The 20818-nt window shown below is 47.2% G+C and overlaps 2 protein-coding genes across 3 annotated transcripts; both read left to right on the forward strand.

The window, feature by feature from the left end:
* The first annotated feature begins 3510 nt into the window (after window positions 1-3510).
* On the forward strand, window positions 3511-15316 carry Abcf2 (ATP binding cassette subfamily F member 2). 2 transcript variants are annotated; one of them, XM_026379779.2, is made up of 15 exons: window positions 3511-3594; window positions 4162-4360; window positions 5987-6199; window positions 6636-6818; window positions 6901-7072; window positions 8461-8556; window positions 9625-9727; window positions 10890-10985; window positions 11361-11480; window positions 11563-11652; window positions 11964-12074; window positions 12621-12683; window positions 12917-13045; window positions 13805-14008; window positions 14615-15316. In XM_026379779.2, exons 2-15 carry the CDS (start codon window positions 4204-4206, stop codon window positions 14750-14752), a joined length of 1875 nt encoding a protein of 624 aa, XP_026235564.1. In that variant the 5' UTR covers window positions 3511-3594; window positions 4162-4203; the 3' UTR covers window positions 14753-15316. The 2 variants fall into 2 exon arrangements, with proteins under 2 accessions (XP_026235564.1, XP_026235565.1); XM_026379780.2 differs by having other exon boundaries at window positions 5990-6199.
* Window positions 15317-15398: 82 nt separating this feature from the next.
* H2bk1 (H2B.K variant histone 1) lies at window positions 15399-20818 on the forward strand. Its single transcript, XM_026379781.2, has 2 exons — window positions 15399-17882; window positions 20559-20818. The coding sequence occupies exons 1-2, from the start codon at window positions 17721-17723 to the stop codon at window positions 20793-20795; spliced, it is 399 nt and encodes a 132-aa protein (XP_026235566.2). The 5' UTR covers window positions 15399-17720; the 3' UTR covers window positions 20796-20818.

Consider the following 20818-nt stretch of genomic DNA (forward strand, 5'->3'; position numbering starts at 1 on the left):
GAACTCACCTGATTAACCACCAGCACTGTTAATCTCTTGCTGTCTTTTGGTCTTATCCTCAGCTAGACTGTAACTGGATCTCCCCTCAGCAACTGGGACACAGGTAAATGAATGACTTGTTAAAGAGATTTGGGGTGGGGCTGGGGACATAGTTCAGTTGGTTGAGTGCTTGCCTCACATGCCCAAGGCCTTGGGTTCAATCTCCAGCACCACCAATAATAATAATAATAAATAAGAGATTTTAGGAAACAGAGTAGGGATGCTCATCTAGAGATCAGATTTCCAGACCAGTGTTGTCCAAAAGAAATATGTGAGCCACAAATAAAAGCCATGTATGTAACTTAAAATTACTTAATAGCCACATTTTTTGAACAGGTAAAATTCATTTTAATATTATCAGGTATCCAAAATGTCATTTCAACCTATAATCAACATGAAAGACTACTTATATGTTTTACATTTTTCCCATATGAAATCCAATCATATTTTCCTCTTACAGCATATCACAACTCAGACTAGGCATATTTCAGGAGCTCCGTAGTTACAAGTGCCTAGAGGCTACCATATTAAACACTATAGTTCCAAACCCTTCTCGGTTTAACTAAATTCTTAGGTGTTTTAGTCAGCTTTTTCACTGATGTGACTGAAAAACCTGAAAAGAACAACTTTAATACTTTTCTTTTTTTATTTAATGTATGTGGTGCTGAGGATCGAACCCACGGCCTTGCACATGCTAGGTGAGCGCTCTACCACTGAGCCACAACCCCAGCCCCTGAAAAGAACAACTTTAGAGAAGGAAAAATTTATTTGAGGGCTCACAGTTTCAGAGGTCTCTGCCTATAAGACATCTGGCTCCATTCCTTGGGGCTCAGGGTGAGGCTGAACATCATGGCAGAAGAGTGTGGTGGAGGGAAACAGCTCACATGATGATGAGGCAGCAGAGACAGAGACTCTACTCACCAGATATAAAATATATACCCAAAGACATGCCCCACAATGACCCACATACTCTAGCCATACCCACCTGTCTTTAGTTACCACTCAGTTAATCCCATCAGGGGGGATTAATTCACTGTTGGGGTTAAGGTTCTCATAACCCAATCATTTCTTCTCTAAGCCTTCTTGCATTGTATTATACATGAGCTTTTGGGGGACACTTCACATCCAAACCATAACACTAGGTAACTCTTGATGAGTCATTTCCTTCCTTGGGTCTTATTTCCTTCCTTGGGCCTCAGTTTCTTCATATTTTAAGCAGTCTAAACCAAATGTTCTTGCAGCACTGACCTTCTATGATTTGTTCATATTTAGCCTTTCCTTTTCTTCTCCTATTCCTCTATCCTTCTCTTCCTCTGATTTCTCCTTTCTCCCCATTCTTCTCTCTTCACCTCCATTCTTTTCCCTGAAAGTGATCTAATCTCTAATGGGAATGGCATAACTTCTAAGTGGTCAACATGCTTTGTAAAGCCATTCACCATGCTGAGGGAGATGCCCAGCAACTGTTCATCATTTCATCAGGAAATCATGCATGTGATTGGCTGCTATACAGATACCTTCAGAGAAGTGACTTTGTTAAAGTTGTTCCCTTGTCATCAGGAGCCATTTTAAAGAGTGCAGTTCTGGAATCAAAAGACTCTGTCTTCAGGGGCTGGGATTGTGGCTCAGTGGTAGAGCACTTGTTTATCATGTATGAGCACTGGGTTCGATTCTCAGCACCACATATAAGCAAATAAATAAATAAAGGTCCATCAATAACTAATAAAAATACTTTTTTAAAAAAGACTCTGTCTTCAAATTCTGGTACTGTCTCACAGCTGTATTTTTATTGACAGCTCTATTATTTAGTTCCTTGTAACCTGCCTGTGAGTACATATGTTAAATAAGGCTAGTAAAGGGAGACAATACTCCCAAGGAGGTTCAGTGCCTGGGTAAGTGATTCTTATGTGCTCTACAATGATTACTCCTTTGCTTCATGCAGAAAAGCTATATATATTCATTCAACTATATGTATATTTTTGTATCTAAAATAATGCTTTTACATATAGTAGATGCTTAATATTTGTTAAACATTAAATTAAATCAATATCTAGTGCATATTATCCATAGGCAAGTATTCTACAAGGAGCAGGAAGGGCAAGAGAAAAATTCAGTTAGTTAATTAACAAGAATTAAGCTCTTTAATCCTTACAAACACATGAGGTCAGTACTATACTACATCCTTCTCATTTTACAGAGGAAAGTTTGTACTTTGCACAGTGTCAAACATTGTGAGCAGTAGAGCTGGGGTCTGAATGCAAGCAGTGTGCCCCAAGTTCATGTTCTTAATTATGCTATTCATGTGAGGTCCCCACCTCATTACTCAACAGCACATAAGTCACTTATTTTAAGGCACTTAACATACTTGAACGTCGTTGTTTACTTTTCATAAGTTCCTTCTTCCTCATGAAGTCAAGGAGTGATTTGTCATCAAGGCAACTCCATCTCTGAGCCTAATGTATAGTAGTACTTAATTCTAGGAAAACTAATGTTTAAGGTATGAAAATGTGTAATAGCATGGCTTTTCTCTGAACTGTAAGTAAGCAAGAGTCTACGGAGGAAAACTACTTCTACTACAGGGAGGAGCTCTCTTTTTTTTTTTTTTTTTTTTGAGTCCCCATAGGAGTAAGAGTTTCTTTGTTTCCCCTAGTGTCACTGATCACGAGGCACCCGTTAACAGGAGCCTGTTGAAGTAACAGGATCAAGAACGTGCCTTGTATTTGTGGCTACAGATTTGGAGTTTACAATGCGAAGTCCGAGAGTAAGTGAGGCTCAAAAAAAAAAAAAAAAAAAAAAAAACCAGTCAATGTCATAGCTAGGTGTTGCTAAAACCTCAGCAAAGGGGTCTTTTATTTCAGACTCATCGCACCGAACTTACGTGGTTTTGATGGAAATCTAACAATTCTAGAGTGGGTGGGGTAAGCAACTAAGATTTTGGAACAACGTTTGGCACTTTCTAAAAGTTTGGTTAATGATGAACCAGCCTCTCAGATTTCCATCTCAGGATGCCTTTCTTCCTCGGAGAATTCCGCTGTCATCGTCCGCCCGGCCCCCTCACTCCGGCAGGCACCTCCACCTCCACCTCTCTTCCCATTGTTCCGACCCATTCTCGAGCGCTGCGCACCGGGAAGTGTAGTCGCGCTCCCGGCTGGCGGAACCAGAGGGGACCCTACAGACTGGACTTCTCCACACAGCTCAATAGATCTTGGCGAGGCGGGGTGAAGCCTGGCACGCCCAGCTCGCTTCTCCGAGGTGCAGTCTGGGATTTGCAGTTCCCAGAGCCTGAAGCGGGCCTGCAGGTGGAGGGCTCTGGGACTCTAACCCCGCCCAGCCTCGCGCGTACTGATGATGTACGCGCGCGCCCGCGGCTCCTGGGATCGGCGGTAGTTCTCCGCGTGGGTCCCGCCCTTGGCCGCCGCGACTCAAGGACACACTTCCCAGGAGCCCTCGCGGCGGCGCGCCGAGAGCCCCGTGGCCGTGATTGGCTGGAGAGCCGGCCGCACGCGGAGGAGCTCAAGGAGCAGCTCTGTTGCGACAGAGGCCGAGCGGCGAGGCCCGGTGAGTTGGGGGGAAGGGGCGCCGGCGGCGGGAGGATGCTTGGTGCCTAGGGGCAGGCTGGACGAGAGGAGGAAAGCGAGAGCGGGTCGAGATGGAGGGGGCTGCGAGGGAGGAGGAAGGGCGCGAGGAGAACAGCTGACGGCGGGGTGTTGGAGGCTCGGGGGCGGCGAGCGTGGAGACTGAGAGTGCTCACCGCGCGGGCCACGAGCGTCCCGGGAAGAACCCGGCCGGAAAGTGCGGTGGCCGCCGGAGTGCGGAGCGCCAGGTCGCGGGGAACTGGAGATGGGACCTCTGCGGAGTGGCAGAGCCTGGCCCCAACTGGAGGTCCTGAAGGAAGGGGGTTTCCAAGTGAAGAAGGCCTTGGGGGTGGGGACCCGGGCCAGAGGGAAGAGATGTCAGGAAGAGAAGAGCGCAGGCCCAGAAGTGGCTTGAGAGACCCTGGCCAAGTTGGGACAGGCTAGGCCGGGGCAGAGGCTTGATAGGAAAATTCCAGGCGGGATGGAGCAGGGCTCACGCATTCTTACCAGTAAGTTTAGAAATCTGGAGTATCTGTTTGCCTTCCTTCAGACTCCCTGAAAGAACAGTGACCTACCCCTGTGGCTCAGCACCATGCCCTCTGACCTGGCCAAGAAGAAGGCTGCCAAAAAGAAGGAAGCTGCCAAAGCTCGACAGCGGCCCAGAAAGGGACATGAAGAAAACGGAGATGCTGTGACAGAACCACAGGCAGCAGAGGAGAAAAATGAGGCCAATGGCAGAGAGACTACAGGTGAATTGAGGGAGCAGTGAGTTCCAGGGTTGGGTACTAAGACATAAGGCATGCCTCGCTCTCAGTCAGTCTTGGTGCTGGGGCCATGAAAATTTTCATGATAAATTAGTAGCATTGGAGTTTGTGCTACCCTGTTTGAACAAATATCAAGCAAACATGCAAGTTGTTGAACTGCTTTGAAACTCTATTGGACTATAAAGAGGTGGTCAGTTTCCTCTCCCTTTCTCAGTTTTCATTTCTATGCATGGTGTCCAGCATGTGGGGCTCTTGCCATGATACACGTGCATTATATTTACATGAAGTAACTTATGAATTGTTTTATGAGCTCTTCCTGGAAACGATGTTTTTAGTATTTGTTTACTGAGCATGCCTCAAGTGTTAGACATAGTGCACACACCAAGGTACTATAAACATAGTCTGCTGTCTGATGATTTGCAATCTAGATAGGAAAACATGGCAGATAAAGACTATTCCAGGCCCTTTACAATATAATCAGTCTCTTCCCTGTACCCTGGAAACTCCCCACAAAGTCCTTTTATTACATCCAGACTATTCATTGTCCTTTGAATAGTTAGTATATTTCTGTTCTTTTACACCTTTAAGTTTTAATATACCATGTGTTTGTGCTAGCTACATTTGACATTTCTTTGAAAGCTCAGTTCAAGATAGCAAAAACACTTAAACTTGACCTTAGTAATTTCCCATTCATTGTACCCTATGCTATCTTATAATATTACTTACCTTTTTACATTGTGTCTCCTATTTCTTCATCTAAATTGTTTGCTCTTAAGAATACAGGGACCATGTCTTGGGTGATACTTCTTTTTGTGAGCTACTTCACAGACAGACTCTAGGTAACTGTTTGAAGAGGAAAAGAGAATCACTAATACAAAACAACAGATAGGTATACATACAAAGAGGTAAAATGAATGACAGACCCATGCGTGGTAGTGTACGCCTGTAATCCTAGCAACTCAGAGGTTGAGGCAGGAGGATCATAAGTTCAGGGCCAGTCTGCAAATTAGTGAGATCCTGTCTCAAAATAAAAAACACAATATGTGAGAATGTAGCTCAGTGGTAGAGTGCCTCTAGGTTAAATCCATAGAACTGCAAAACAAAAAACAAATCTGATGGAGTTGAGTCAGAGGAATTGTCTCCAAAATAAGAATTTAGGATAAAGTTGATTCAATAAAGCCAGGGCATTTTCACTCCTGGCCGTAGTAGCAGAGGATGGGAAGTTTAGAATTGTAGGAATAGGAGTTGGGGATATAGCTCATTTGATAGAGTGCTTCCCTCACATGCACAAGGCCATGTGTTCAATCCCCAGCACCACACACACACCAAAAAAAAAAAAAAAATGTGAGAGTAAACAAGGACACAGTAGTTCAAGACATGGACAACAGAAGCTAGAATCCAAAGAACAGATTGCAAAGTAAAAGGTATCCAAGAAAGCAGGGTGTTGGGCAGTTCTGAATTAGTGTGCACTCTGTATAAAGCTCACTCTCTGAGACCTCTGAGTCTGCTCAGCATGGCCTCAGCCCAGGTCCTTTAGGATCTATCTGCCTGTTTGTGTGAGAGCTGACTGTCTTACAGCCCCCTTCCCTAATTGCATTTTTTTTCCCCCAGAAGTGGATTTACTGACCAAGGAGCTAGAGGACTTTGAGATGAAGAAAGCTGCTGCTCGAGCTGTCACTGGTGTCCTGGCTTCTCACCCCAATAGTACTGATGTCCACATTATCAACCTCTCACTCACCTTTCATGGTCAAGAGCTGCTCAGTGACACCAAACTGGAATTAAATTCAGGGCGTCGTTATGGCCTCATTGGCTTAAATGGAATAGGTGAGGCCCTTAGAAGGTGTGGGGAGGGGGTCCTCTCCTTGGCTCATTTGTCACTTAGCAGGTATTTAGCATAAGCTGTGTACAAAGCAAGGAGTATGCATTATGGGTGGAGACCAGGTTTACCCAGAGGAAAGGAATTAGCAGTACATGGCAGTAGTACACACCACCACCTGAATAATTTAGATAGTAGGTGCTGGAAAAGTCCAGAGGGTTCAGGGAGCAGTGGTATGTGAAGCCGTTGTGGGGAAAAAAAATATATATATGAAGGAGATGGAGTGGGACAAGAATTGGATGAAAGTTGGAAAGTTACCCTAAGAGTGGAAAGTAGGAGGGTTGGACAAATGAAGGGAGGAATAGTGAGGTCCTGGTTTGGCTGTAAGCAACTGGTAGAGAGGAACAATAGAAATTACTGAGTGCCCTCTTCTCTCCCTCTTAGGAAAGTCCATGCTGCTCTCTGCTATTGGGAAACGTGAAGTGCCCATCCCTGAGCACATCGATATCTACCATCTGACCCGAGAGATGCCCCCTAGTGACAAAACACCCTTGCAGTGTGTGATGGAAGTGGACACAGAGCGGGCCATGCTGGAGAGGGAGGCTGAGCGGCTAGCTCATGAGGATGGTAGGGCTCCAGGTTCATGGGTGGGGGTGGGATTCCTCTTGGGAAAGCCACAGGGAACCTGACGGCCCTGTGCTGCCCACAGCGGAGTGTGAGAAGCTCATGGAACTCTACGAGCGCCTGGAGGAGTTGGATGCTGACAAGGCAGAGATGAGGGCCTCGCGGATATTGCACGGACTGGGTTTTACACCTGCCATGCAACGCAAGAAGCTAAAAGACTTCAGTGGGGGCTGGAGGATGAGGGTTGCCCTTGCCAGGTGAGTCCCTCTCTCCTTCCCCACTCTTGAAGCTCTCTGTCTCTCAGAATTGATGCTCACTCCAGTAGAACTATTTGGAACAGGGACCAGTGGTCAGTAAGTGGCAAGGAGACCCAAACATTGATGGTGTGGAGTGGGTAATAAGGATGGACTGAGAGGAGAGCGGGCTTCATGGCTGTGGTACTCCAGACTGACCCAGCGCAGCATCGGACCCAACACAGGGTTTAGGGCTCCCTGGAGCGGCCCCAGGTAAAATGGTGGAATTGTCTGTTTCTTTCCTCTCCTTACTCCCTTTTTACCTGTTAATTCTTACTATAAAGATGAAATGTTAGACAATATTGTGAATCTGTCGTCCTTATCTTCTGGTATCTGGGCCCAAGGTGAGTTTCTGTAGTCTGGCATTCCCTAGAGTCCCTAGCTTTATCAGTCCCTTTTCTGTTACTATAATGAAGTACCCGAGGTTACACACTTTATAAAGAGGTGTGGTGGCTTATGGTTCTTGAGGTTGAAGGCCAAGGGGCCACATCTGGTAATGCCTTCTTGCTGGCAGAGTCCTGAGGTGATTCAGGTATCATCTGGCAAGAGATGGGATACGTTTCTCCCCTGGTCTTTCCCGCTTATAAAGCCATTAGTATTCACTCCTGGGGCTCTACCCTGATGACTTTATCTGATGCTAATCACCTCCCAAAGGACCTACTGCTAAGCACCATAGTTGAATTACATTTCTACCTTTTTAACACCTTGCAGTGGAGATTCAGCTCCATTATAAGTTTTACAGGGGACAAGCCACTTTCAAACCATAGTATTTCTACCTGCTAGCATTGGTTAGCTGCCTCTGGTCCACCTAGATAAACACAAATTCCCAGCCTCCCCGTCACATTGATGCCTACAGAATACTGGAGTTTGGTGCCCAGAAATCTTATTTGTAATAAGATTTACAAATCAAAGATTGTAAAATCTTATTTGCAAGGTGAGGGGACTGCAGATTTGGCAATCAAAACTTTCCGGTTTGAGAAGATTCTCCTTTCTGGCAGCACCTCCAGATTGGTGCACCATGAATACTTTCTACTTACCAGTTTATTTTCTCAATACCCTTTTGGGTTCCTCTTCACCAGCCCCAGTGTACAAGACTTACAGACTCATAAGGACTTTTCAGCCTTCTCCCCAAACTATGTTCCTGTGCCTCTGAGCCCTGTTTTCTACATTTTATCTCAGCTCCGCAACTCTGGTTTCTTCTAGTTCTCCTCTTTCTTCTGAGTTACAAAACCCAGGTTGATTTTGGGACTCAAAGTCAGGCTTAACCAAAATTGCATGTAGCAGACAGTTTGGTCCCCTCCATGTGGCCCCTGTGATGATGAGTTGCCTCTGTCTCCTTTCTTGTCCTTCAGAGCCCTCTTTATCCGGCCCTTCATGCTGCTCCTGGATGAGCCCACCAACCACTTGGACCTAGACGCTTGTGTGTGGTTGGAAGAAGAACTAAAGACGTAAGGAGGTGGAGTTGGGTGTGGGATGGGAATGGGCAGGTCCCAGGGGGGCAGTTGAGCAATCTCTAAAGAAAATGGATGCAGAACCTGCACCATGGTGTGACATTGAGAAAATGGACTGAAAGTAAGGCTAGATGAAGTGCTGAGCCCCTGTGGGCTGGCCTTTTTGTTTGTGTGTAATCTGAAATGTGAGAGAGGTGTTTTTGTTTGTTTGTTCTAATACCTCTTTGGTTTTCCCCTTAAAATATAGTATCAGCCCAGGAGGGTCCCAGCAACTCTGGAGGTTAAAGAAGCAGGAGGATCGCAAGTTTGAGGCCAGCCGTAGTAACTTAGTGAGACTCCTTCTCAAAATAAAAAATAAAAGGACTGGGAATGTAGCTCAGTGCTACTAAAGTGCCCCTGGATTCAGTCCCCAGTATCAAACAAAACAAAACAAAAAAGAACCCAGTATCTTTACTAAAAACAGTATTCTTTTCCTAGTTGTATGCTACATACAAGATTTGATGGGGATCTCCCATCTAAGATCAGATAGCAGTAACAAAGGAAAAAATAGCCAGTATGGTCATAATCTTTATGGCTAAAGGACTAGAAACCTGGAATATTCTCCATCATCCCTGCATTAAAAACAAACAACAACAACAAAAAAAAAAGTTAGTGGCTTAGTGCTTTTTTGAAAAAAGAAAAGCCTCGTGTTCTTCATTGCATTGTTTCAGCCCTTTGCCCTCTACCCCCCTGCAGTTCTGGATACACTTAGGGGTGTATTTGTATACATGGCACTTCTTACCATCACTGTTGTTACCATATCCATGCCATTCTGTTGAAGGAGTAGAAGGCTGGGGCTCAGGTTGTCTTGTCACACTTCGAAAGGCTCCAGATCCCCTTCAGGTAGATGTTGCAGTGGTGGCTTAGGCACTTGACAACCGAGAATTGCACAGTACCTCCAAAGAAAGAGTGGCTAGCTGTGAGGATGGAAAAAGATGAAGGTTTTCTGGGCCCAACTCTAAGTTTACCTGTTGTCACCTGTCTCTAGTTTGGAGTACATTCCTAATTGGTTCTTGGACTTTGCAGTTTTAAGCGCATCCTGGTCCTGGTGTCCCACTCTCAAGATTTCCTGAATGGTGTCTGTACCAATATCATTCATATGCACAACAAGAAACTGAAGTACTATACGGTGAGTGGACCTCAGCTTCTCCCACACTCATCTCTATGCTTATAAATCTCGGAAGTTCTCCTTTAAAAAAGGCAGCCTAACAGCTCTTTTCTCCCTATTGCTATAAAAAGATATGGACAGGGAGTCCCTGTAGCCTGTTTTATTTTAGTCCCAAAGCCATTGCTTTCAGGCATAGGCCATGGGTTGGCAGCAAATGCATGTGGTGTATGTTTGCTTTATGGCAAAGAAGTTGCTCTCACTCAATGCCTGAGGAAGGCCAGCTCCCTTTACCTTCTCGCATGGCATCTTCACTCTGTCATGAGAGTCAGTGCACTGAACCCGCCTTCCCTGAGTACAGGAGGGTGGGGATTAAGATCTTAGCACCTCCATGTTGTCCCTCACCTTTTTATCTTTAATATTTCAAAAACCATGTAAAAAGTGAGAATTAAAGTCTTTCTCATGTATTTATACTTGTCACAGAGTGTTAATAGTCTTTACCTGGCCTTCCAGAAGTCTCCTATGTACTTGTAAGCATTAGTTGGAAATTTCTACATATATATATTCTTTTCTTTTTACATAGTTGTGGTCTTAATACAGTTTTTATTCTTGTTTTTAAATACCTTTCCAAATGGGTATGTGTGAATCCACCTCTTTTCAGTGACTGCGTAGTATTTCATTCTGCAACTTAACTTTTTAATGAATTTTTAGCTTGAGTCCAGGTTGTTTGGCAGACAGAAACCATGGCAATCCAGTTGAACAGAGTTTTCCAGGTCCTAAATCCAGTCAGCCTGTGTTTTTTCACCTAGGGACTGCTCTTACAGTCCTTGTGGGGCATCAGCCTCTGGAGGTCGGGTAGTGGGAGATGGTGTTTGGGAGTTCTGAGCTTCATGAGAGCATGAAGAATGGTTTTGAGGGATGTTCCCAATGCTGAAGTGTCTGAAGTGGCTAATCTAAGGATTTGCCTTGGAGCCTGGCCTGTCTAGACTGAGCAAGAGGCACAGAATTGAAAAGACCTTGCATTCTAGTTTAGGATGTGCTTCTTTTGATATACTTCCTTTCTTCTTACTGCACAGCCTTAGAGCCAAGGCCAAGTCAGTGCCATCCCTCATCCCCCTAAACTCTGAGAACCCAGAACCGAGACCCAGGTTTAAGCTGCCTGCTTGCCTGGCGCATTTTCCTGCAGGGTAATTATGATCAGTATGTGAAGACACGACTGGAGCTGGAGGAGAACCAGATGAAGAGGTTTCACTGGGAGCAAGATCAGATTGCACACATGAAGGTAGGGAGATTGTAGAGGCAAGTGCACATTCTCCCATCTGAATCAAATCAGACAGTTGGAAGAAGTATCTGGGGAGGCTGGGTGCTGAAGGATATCAGGAAGAAATTTTTTTTTTTTTGGTACTGGGAATTGAAGCCAGAACACTTTGCCACTGAGCTACATTCCCATCCTTTTTGAGACAGGGTCTCAATTTCTTAGGGCCTTGCTAAACTGCTGAGGTTGGCCTCAAACTTGCAATCCTCCTGTCTCAGCCTCTCAAGTCAATTACAGGCATGTGCCACTGTGTCTGGCTATGATCATCATTTTAACTCTGATTTAAGAGGAGTTGTTTGGTGCCTGCATATACTTCAAACCCCCTTTTTTGGTCTCTTTCAGAACTACATTGCTAGATTTGGTCATGGCAGTGCCAAGCTGGCCCGGCAGGCCCAGAGCAAGGAAAAGACACTACAGAAAATGATGGCATCAGGACTGACGGAAAGGGTCGTGAGCGACAAGGTGGGGTCAGGTGGGGTTAGGTGGCCAGAGGTTTGGGGTTTGAGAATTTACCAGCCTGATAAGTGCCTTTTTCTTTTCCTAGACACTGTCATTTTATTTCCCACCGTGTGGCAAGATCCCTCCACCTGTCATTATGGTGCAGAACGTGAGCTTCAAGTATACAAAAGATGGGGTAAGTTCAAGCCCGGGTGTGGGTGGCTTGGGGCTGGTGTGCATCTTCCAGGGCCTGTGGTAGCAGCAGGAGCCTCTTCCTATCATGCTGACCTGTGTTGGGGTGGGCTTGGCAGCTGCCTGCCTCATCCAAGGACTTAAGCTGGCCCTTCAGATGCCTGAAGGAGAGCTGCCCAGCTAGGTTGGCAGGTGGAGGTGGTGGTTGGGCTCAGCACTCCATTCTCTCCAGTGTTCCATTGGTGACTAGGACTCCATAGGCAGAGTAGATCAGTACTCCAGCCTGTGTCCATGTCTCTCTTATACCCACCTCAGCCTTGCATCTACAATAATCTAGAATTTGGCATTGACCTCGACACACGAGTGGCTCTGGTAGGGCCCAACGGAGCTGGGAAGTCAACACTTTTGAAGCTGCTAACTGGAGAGGTATGGTGCTCAGGTAGAACTTGGCTGCTTCTAGGGGCCTCTACTCTTACAGAGTCTGGGTACCCTGTTGGTGGAGTGAACCACCCAGAGTGGCTAGGGCACAGCGTGAGAGGGGGATTCTCCTTGCGGGGCAGGGCTAAGGCTGGGGCACATGTCCCTTGTGATTTGGGTGTTTTTAGTTAGCATTTTGGATATAGGAATATCTGCATTTGGAGATAATGTTTTTCTTTAGAAAACGTATGTTGTGCCCATATCCAAGTTCATTGCTAATGCATTCCTTTGGTGCATTCTATAGTGGACAGTTCATAACTACTTAATAAATTCATTCTCCACCCTTGAGAATGAATGCCTGTTTCAATAGGTCATCCTAAATATTTTTAGAGCTGCCAGACTGAGAGTCTGCCTTGGTGAAGGGATCTCTGTCTCAGAAGTTGTAGGAGCCCGGTTCACTGTGCCGGGTATTTGCTCCCTCTCTGCCTGTGTGTGCTTCTATTCAGATTTTCTTTTATGTGCTTATATTTCTATTTACTCCTTTTTTCCTCCTAGCTACTACCCACAGATGGGATGATCCGGAAGCATTCTCACGTCAAGATAGGGCGTTACCATCAGGTACAGGTTGGGGTCAGGGCCCAGGAAGTTGCCCAGGGTATAGGGAGGGGCTGCATTTGGCCCCAACCCCTCTCCCCAGGAATTCGAACCTAGTTAGCTCCTACCTGCTTCTCCTTGAATCCTGAACAAGTGCCTAGGGTTGAGGTAGAAAATAACCCAAACAGGTAACCCAGATGGCTCCTTTTAAAGCCAGCTACCAGTCACACCTGGGTGGGTCCCAATTTTTCCTACAGCATTTACAGGAGCAGCTGGATTTAGATCTCTCCCCTTTGGAGTACATGATGAAGTGCTACCCAGAGATCAAAGAGAAGGAGGAAATGAGGAAGATCATTGGGCGATATGGCCTCACTGGAAAACAGCAGGTTAGTGGGGGAGGGGTGTGGGAGGAAGTCCAGGTAGTGGGAGACCACCACTGGATGGTCAGGAACAGCGTCCTGGAAGCACAGGTTTGGAAGCTGTCCCTCCCAGAGTCTCCTCTCCTGCCTCCAGCCTGCTGCCTCTTCTCTACCTGGTCGTCATAGTATTTGAGAGTCACTGTGGAGTTGGTGGACAAGGATAGTGAGCTAGTCTGTCATGCCCTTGTGCCGGCGTGTTTGAAGACAAAGGAATAGACCACCTAGAAAACAGTTCTAGGTCTAGACCTGGAATTGAGGAGCCACTGGATTGTTCCAGTACATTAGGACTTAGAGGCCAAGAGTAAGGGGTGTTGATGCGGTAGTGGCAAGGTGGTTGGATTCCCAGATGTGTCCCTAACAGGCCTAAAAGGACCAGTGGCCACGGTATTCTCTTGCCGTGTTGTCCCTTTTTTTTTGGGGGGGGGGCACCATCTCCACCCTTTTCCTTTTTTTTTTTTTTTTTTTTAATGAGAGAGAGTCTTGCTAAATTGTTTAGGGCCTTGCTAAGTTGCTGAGATTGGCCTTGAACTTGCAGTCTTCCTACCTCAGCCTCCCAAGTTGCTAGGAATATAGGCATCTCTCACCACACCCAGTGTAATCTTGTCTGAGCCTTACATTTTGCAAAAGAGCAGTAATGGTAACAAAGGAGCTAGGGAGAGAGGGATAGGAGAGGAGACTGCTGCATGGTGGGGGCAACTCTCTGTCATGTTTTACGGTTCCTCTCAGGTGAGCCCAATCCGGAACCTGTCAGATGGGCAGAAGTGCCGAGTGTGTCTGGCTTGGCTGGCCTGGCAGAACCCCCACATGCTCTTCCTGGACGAGCCCACCAACCACCTGGACATTGAGACTATTGACGCCTTGGCAGATGCCATCAACGAGTTTGAGGGTGGTATGATGCTAGTCAGCCATGACTTCAGACTTATTCAGCAGGTGAGGTCCTGGCCTCAGCCTGAGGCACAGCAGAGAGCTTCTAAGGAAAGGCTGGGTAGAGCGCAGTGTGGCACATGTGGGGTGCTTAATAATGTTTGCTGGATTCACAGAAAGGTCTCAGGGTTAGATTGGCTGCTGAGAAACAGATCTCATGGCTTTGGGAGGATGTTGGCCTAAATGGAGTGGGGAGTCAGGTTTTTATTACTGTTCCAAGATTCTTCAGTCCAAAAGTACTGTTCTACTACTACAAGATTAGGAAGAAGGCAGCCACCAGTCGTGGGAAAGGTGCTGATTGTTCTGAATCTTTGGGAGAGATGGGGTGGAACAGGAAGTTTAGTGTGAAGCCTCTGAACAGATCTGACAGTAGGGGAAACAGCGCTTCCCAGCTTGGAAGGCTGTAGAACCTGCTGGTTACGGTGCCCTAGGGTCAGACATCCCTAAGAACATAGGTAGTGAAACAGTTGGATGGGGTTTGGGTGAGGCCTCAGGGGAGAGTGTGGCATTTTCTCCCTGGAACCCCCTTGATTGGTTCTGGGGCTGCGGGTGGTGGTGGGGGGGGGTAGGAGAAGAACGGCTGCCCAGTTCAATCCAGGATCTGCTTTCCAGGTTGCACAAGAAATCTGGGTCTGTGAGAAACAGACAATCACCAAGTGGCCTGGAGACATCCTGGCCTACAAGGAGCACCTCAAGTCCAAGCTGGTAGACGAGGAGCCCCAGCTCACCAAGAGGACCCACAATGTGTGAGCCCTTGGCCCCCTTGGGTCAGGAGCGCCATCTGGGGACTACCAGCTGTTGCCTGACCAGCCACTCAGGACAGGACCCTGGGGCTGCACTCCCGCATTGCTGCAATACTGCCCCCAGCCTCTCCCCATCTCAGCCTGCCTTCGCTGCACTGTTACCTTATCTACAGCTGGACAGTACCTGTCCGTTTCCCATCCTCCTTCCAGTTACATCTGTCCATGTCTGGACTTGTCTGGCTCTTCCCTCTAGCCTGTTGCTGGTTATGTTGCCCTAAGAGAGATGCAGCCAGAGGTTACCCTAGGGTTAGCCCAAGGACCCATACCCTGGATTTGGCGTGTGAAGGAGTTTTAAGAGCCTCATTTTCTGGGTTTTGGTGATGTTGGAGGATTACCCCCAGCCCACCACCCCTGTTCCTTTTGCTTCTGGTTTGGAGCTCTGGACCAGGGCCTTGGTCCTGGTCCATTTTTAAATAATTATTTAACAGTGTAACTTTTAGACCTGAGTGACATCTACAAAGTGTCCAATAAAGAAAGAGGAACCCATGGTCCCTCTCTTCCTTCCCAGGTCTCTGGGGCCTTCTTCCCCTCCTCCCTGCAGCACCAGCATTCACCTCACCAAGAGTTTGATGGGACTGAAGATTATCCTGTAGGAGATGAAGAGTGTCTCCCCCTTCTGCCTTGAACTGGGACTCTTAGGCCTGTAGTTCACATACCTTAACATGACTCTGAATCACCTGGAGGGCTCATCAGATCACAGATTGAAAGTTTCTCTCAGTAGGTCTGGGTGAGACTGAGAATTAACATTTCTAACAAGTTCCCTGTGATGCAGATGCTGAGTTGCAGGTCTAGGGGCCTTGATTTGAAAAGCACCATGATAGAATATGTTTTTCAGAGTGTGACCCGAGACTCCTGCTACCACTTGCACCACAGTATGTGGGACACTTGTTAAAATGTGGATTCTGAAGTCCAGACCTGTTGGTTTGGTGTAGGGGGAAAGATTCAGAAATGTCCAAGGGTTTGCATCTCCAGCTGCTGTTCTGGAGCAATACAGGAAGTGCAGTCAACTTACTCGTCCACCTTCATTTTCATCAGCCTGGGCTGGTTGACATCCAGCCCAGGCCTCTTGGCAGCCTGTGTGGTTCTTATGCCCCTAGGATGTGCGCGGCCAGTGTTAGTCCTGCACTTGTCACTCTGCCTCTGAAACCTCAGCAGTCCTCCTGTGGGAAAACAGACACAGCCACAAGTTGTCATATTACAGTGCATCTAAGAAGGGGGAAGAAACTCCCAGATGGTGTCCAAACCCCCAAGGAGCTCATAATCGAGAGGGAAAGCCAACAAGACATAGAAAGCACATAAATCAGATGTTAAATTGTTATTGAGATTAAATTGTTGAGTAGGAGACTCAGAAGTATTCAAAACGGGGTGCGGTTTTGCATGAGCAGCTGCCCAGAAAGACTGGCTTAGTGTTCAACTTGAAAGATGAGTAGGGTCTTCTCAGATGGTCATCAAGTTCAAGGGCTCCCTTAGGCAAAGGAGACACCAGTAAGAAACCAAGAGGCCCCTGCTGCTCCTCAGCCTTTAAGGGGCCTGGTCTGGTCACTTGTGCCATTAAGTAGGGTTGAGAGCAAAATGGCCAAGTTGATCTGTCTTGAGCACCCAGAGCCTGGGTTCAGGGGAGCATGGTGTCAGCCAGCTGCTGCTCCTTCCACCAAGGAGCTGCCTGGTCTCCAGAGTATGGCATGGCACCTGAGGTGCTATTGGACAGGAGGACCCCAGGATTGGGAGAAGTAGAAGCTGAATAGTAGTAGTACAGTCAGCCTGTTTGGCCTTTTTTTTTTTTTTTTTTTTTTTTTGACAATCTTGATAATTGTAAGAATACTTAGAAAGTACACAAATTATATATTTCTAAAATTAGCACTGCCTTATTTGGGAGTCAGAACTGCTTCCCAGTACTCTTGAAGCAAACTTTGGCAGTCGCGGTAGATGATGGGGACTGCTGTGCTCATGTGCTGGCAGGTGGGGATGGTCTTTGGCTCTCTGTCTCTCTCCCCCCACACCTATACTTTTCATGCTGCTCCAGGTTTCTTTAATCACAGCATTCAAGAACCTGAAATATTTGTTCACATGTAGGGGTTAAGTGAGATGACTAACTCACCATTTCACAATAACTTTATCTTTGCAGATAACTTCCACTTGCATCCCCAAATAATTTGTTTTCACAGAGAAAGCGCATTGTTTCTCTACCCCTAGCTCCTAGTCCCAAAGGCCTTCCTTGGACTCCCAGCCTAGGTTGCTTCCCGCTGTCTGTGTCTAGTACAGGCCCAGCTGGCCAACCCAGCTTCCGCCTGCAGTGCGAGCCTTGCATAGATTCTACTCTCACTTTTTTTGCCCCATTCTTCCTAATTAAAATCATAACCTCATGGGCTGAGGATATAGCTCAGTTGGTAGAGTGCCTGCTTTGCATGCACAAGGCCCCAGGTTCAATCCCCAGCACCACCAAAAAAAAAAAAAAAATCATAATCTCCTTCAAGACCAGCTTTAGGCCCCCATGTATTCCATGAAGTGCCCCTGGGTACTCTGGCCCTCCTTAACATCCACACACTTCCTTAATTATTGAATGCAAGCCAGCCTTGTCTCTCCAGCCTAGCAGAGGGCTCTGTGCGGGGAAGAAGCTTGTGGTCCTGAAACCCCAGAGCCATGCTGGGCGCCAATGTGCTCTGTGAATGTGGATGGTTAGCCTGGAGTCGGTGAACTTCAGCAAGTGCATAAGCCCACTCAGGGAAGATTGGGAGATTTCTTGAAGAGGGAGTAATTAGTCCCAAGATTAATCCAGAATGTGTTCTGGGTAGGGTGGAGCTGAGCCTTGCCCCACCTTCCATCCCAGGTGCTTGCCCCCAGCCACACCTGGCAGTGCAGTTGGCTTCTTAAAAGTGGCCCCAAGGCAAGGGAGGGGGCTGGCGAGAAGCAGGAGGATGAGTGCAGAGCTTGGGCGGCAGCGGCGGCAGCAGCAGCAGCAACAGCAACAGCAACAACCCGGGGGCCGCAGGAGGTGGAGCTCTGGGGACAAAAAGTCCAAAAAACGTAGCCGGCGCAAAGAAACATATTCAATGTATATCTACAAGGTGCTGAAGCAGGTGAGCATGGGGAGTGAGAATGTGGGTGAGGGATGAACTGGCAAAGGGGCCCCAAAAGAGTGCTGGACTGAAAGCAGGGCTTGGTTTCTTGCTGGCACTGGCACAAGTGGCCACAGGCAGGCTGTGCCCCTCCTGAGGTGGCTGGTGTTGGTCTCAGGTCTCTACCTCTCAGTGTCTTGTGCACCTGTAGTCGGAGACATTTAAAGCATTCTCCCACCCTTTCCAGACGACTGCAGGACTGTTGGACAGAAATGATCTTGAAGTACACTAGGTGGGACAGGCTGAGGGTAATGCACACACCATAATACAGACAGGGAGCCTGTGACTGAGGGGCAATTAGTATGACCTGGGTTCCTGGGAGAGGCCTGGTCAGGTAGTACTAGCTCTTTGAAGGGCTTAGGATTTGTTGCTGATGGATGAAGCCTTGAAGTCCATAACTGGGGTAACACAGTCACATGACTGAGAGTGGCAGAGCCTGGCTCCCCTGGCTTTGGACAAGCCCATAGCATCCTTCCTGGTGGCCCCTAACACCCAGTTGCAGGTGCCCTTCATTTATTCATAAAAAGGATTCCCAGACTCGGCGCCTTGATAAACACTTTGGGCATCAATGGCTATTCGTAAACCAGTGTGCATAGAAGATCCAAAGCGCCCTGCCCTCACCTCAAAGCTGCTGCCTGCTTAGCAGGGCCAGGAAGAGGAACAGGTGGCTGTGCTGTCTGAGCTGGGGCTTGCCACCTGCCTAAAATTCTTTTTTTTTTTTATTCTTTATGAGTCAATGTCTGAAATTTTTTTATTATTAGTTGTTCAAAACATTACAAAGCTCTTGACATATCATATTTCATACATTTGATTCATGGGAGTTCATAATCTGCCTAAAATTCTTACCCCTCTAGTAGATTAGTTCCCAGAGTGGAAGCCTGTCTTCAGTCTGAAGCCCATTAACAGTGTTAGTGAACTGGCAGCATGGGATCTGGGATGTTCTCGTGGGTAGGGAAGGCACTGCTATGGATGGTCCAGAAGGGAAGCAGCAGAGGACGGGCTATACCCTAAGAGTGGTGTGTTTTTGTTTTTGTTTTTGTTTTTTACCAGGGATTGAACTCAGGGACAACCAACCACTGAGCCACATCCCCAGGCTTATTTTGTATTTCATTTAGAGACAGGGTCTCACTGAATTGCTTAGTGTCTCGTGGTTCCTGAGGCTGCCTTTGAACCCTCACCCTTCTGCCTCAGCCTCTTGGGATTACAGGTGTGCGCTACTCCACCCTGCTAGAGGTGGTATTATTAATCCCTGAAGATTAACCCCATTTCATGGCTCAGAAGTTGCTGGAAGGGTTGGACCAGGCCTGGGCTTGCCAGGCAGAGGACACCTACGAGTTGGTTCCTTGTTGCTGCTCACTGAACTTGACTGCTTCTCAGCTCTGAGCTTATCAGCAGACCTAAGAATGGGATGTGATGAGAAGGGATTTGAGCTAACCCACCCTTGAACAGCAGCAGACTTCCTGCCAGCAGTGGGGACCAGAGGCAGCAGTGACAGTGGGTGGCTGGGTGTTAGGAGCCCCGTTCTAATTCTGGCTCCCCCACTGGCCTGGTGCAGGCGGGGGCAGTCACTTCTCTTCCACTTTGCACCTGACCAGGTCTACCTACTCAGGCCTCTACCATTTGTTTCACTAGAAATCAGCTAGTTCAAAAGGCTCTGTGATAAGAGGAAAACAAGGCCCAGAGGTTGATTCCAGGTCATAGTGATTCACAGCCCAGATCACAGGTCTGCCTCCTGGTCTGGTGCCACTGTGACAGTCATGCAGGTGTGCTTACTGGAGGGTAACTTGGCACCAGCCATTTGACCAGGAATAATTAACCTTCATTATTTCTCATACAGGGTTCTAAGATGCAGATTTAGTAGCACAATCTAATAGCAAACAAACCCTTAAATGTCCATTAAGAGGAATGGTAATGAACATGATTCACCTACCCCACTATGGCTCATCTATGCAAATGCATTAGATGAAAACAAGGTGCATGTGTAACTGATTCCACTCGTTAAGTATAAATGCTTGCCTTTGCTTCTATAAGGAATTTAATAGTTACTCTGCCATTGGAGAAACTTTTTTCTTTTTAAAGTTGAATATACAGCCATGTCATTTAACAACAAGAACACATTCCGAAGCTGGACATGGTGCACACGCCTGTAATCCCAGCTGCTCTGGAGGCTGAGGCAGGGGGATCATGAGTTCAAACCCAGCCTTGGCAACTTAGCAAGGCCCTAAGTAATTCAGCAAGATGCTGTTTATAATAAAAAAGGGCTGGGGATGTAGTTCGTGGTTAAACACTAGTACCAAGGAGGGAAAAAAAATCCACATTCTGAGAAATGCATTATTAGCTAGTTCCATTCTTATGCAAATGTCAGAGTGTACATGTACAAGAGAAGATGGCCATGATGGTCACTAGGCAATATGAATGGTACGGGACCACTGTTATATATGCAGTCTGTTGCTCACTGCATGGCACATGACTAGCAGTAGAAAAAATAGTTTCAATTTCCCTGTCTGGTGGCCTCCAGGGAGATGCTGGTGAGGAGACCTAGGTTCCTGTCCCTGGACTCTAAGAGTCCAGGTTGGGCTGGGCCAAGGCTGTGGTGCACACAGCTGTGGTTAACAGATGGTCTTGCTGCTTTTCCAGGTGCACCCGGATATCGGCATCTCTGCCAAGGCCATGAGCATCATGAACTCCTTTGTGAACGATATTTTTGAGCGGCTGGCTGGTGAAGCTGCCCGGCTGGCCCAGTACTCAGGCCGGACAACCCTGACTTCCCGGGAAGTCCAGACAGCCGTGCGTCTGCTGCTACCTGGGGAGCTGGCCAAGCATGCTGTCTCAGAGGGCACCAAGGCTGTCACCAAGTACACCAGCTCCAAGTGACCAGGGCCTGCCATAAATAAAGG

The sequence above is a fragment of the Urocitellus parryii genome, chromosome 3 (assembly GCF_045843805.1).
Source record: "Urocitellus parryii isolate mUroPar1 chromosome 3, mUroPar1.hap1, whole genome shotgun sequence".
Lineage (NCBI taxonomy): Eukaryota > Metazoa > Chordata > Mammalia > Rodentia > Sciuridae > Urocitellus > Urocitellus parryii.

What these genes read in the sequence shown, in the direction of transcription:
- Abcf2 (XM_026379779.2), top strand. Translation starts at nt 4,204, where the DNA reads ATGCCCTCTGACCTGGCCAAGAAGAAGGCTGCCAAAAAGAAGGAAGCT. An exon ending in TTGGAAGAAGAACTAAAGAC is followed by an intron (nt 8,557 to 9,624) that starts GTAAGGAGGTGG and finishes TGGACTTTGCAG; the next exon opens with TTTTAAGCGCATCCTGGTCC. An exon ending in AGATAGGGCGTTACCATCAG is followed by an intron (nt 12,684 to 12,916) that starts GTACAGGTTGGG and finishes TTTTTCCTACAG; the next exon opens with CATTTACAGGAGCAGCTGGA.
- H2bk1 (XM_026379781.2), top strand. Translation starts at nt 17,721, where the DNA reads ATGAGTGCAGAGCTTGGGCGGCAGCGGCGGCAGCAGCAGCAGCAACAG. An exon ending in TCTACAAGGTGCTGAAGCAG is followed by an intron (nt 17,883 to 20,558) that starts GTGAGCATGGGG and finishes CTGCTTTTCCAG; the next exon opens with GTGCACCCGGATATCGGCAT.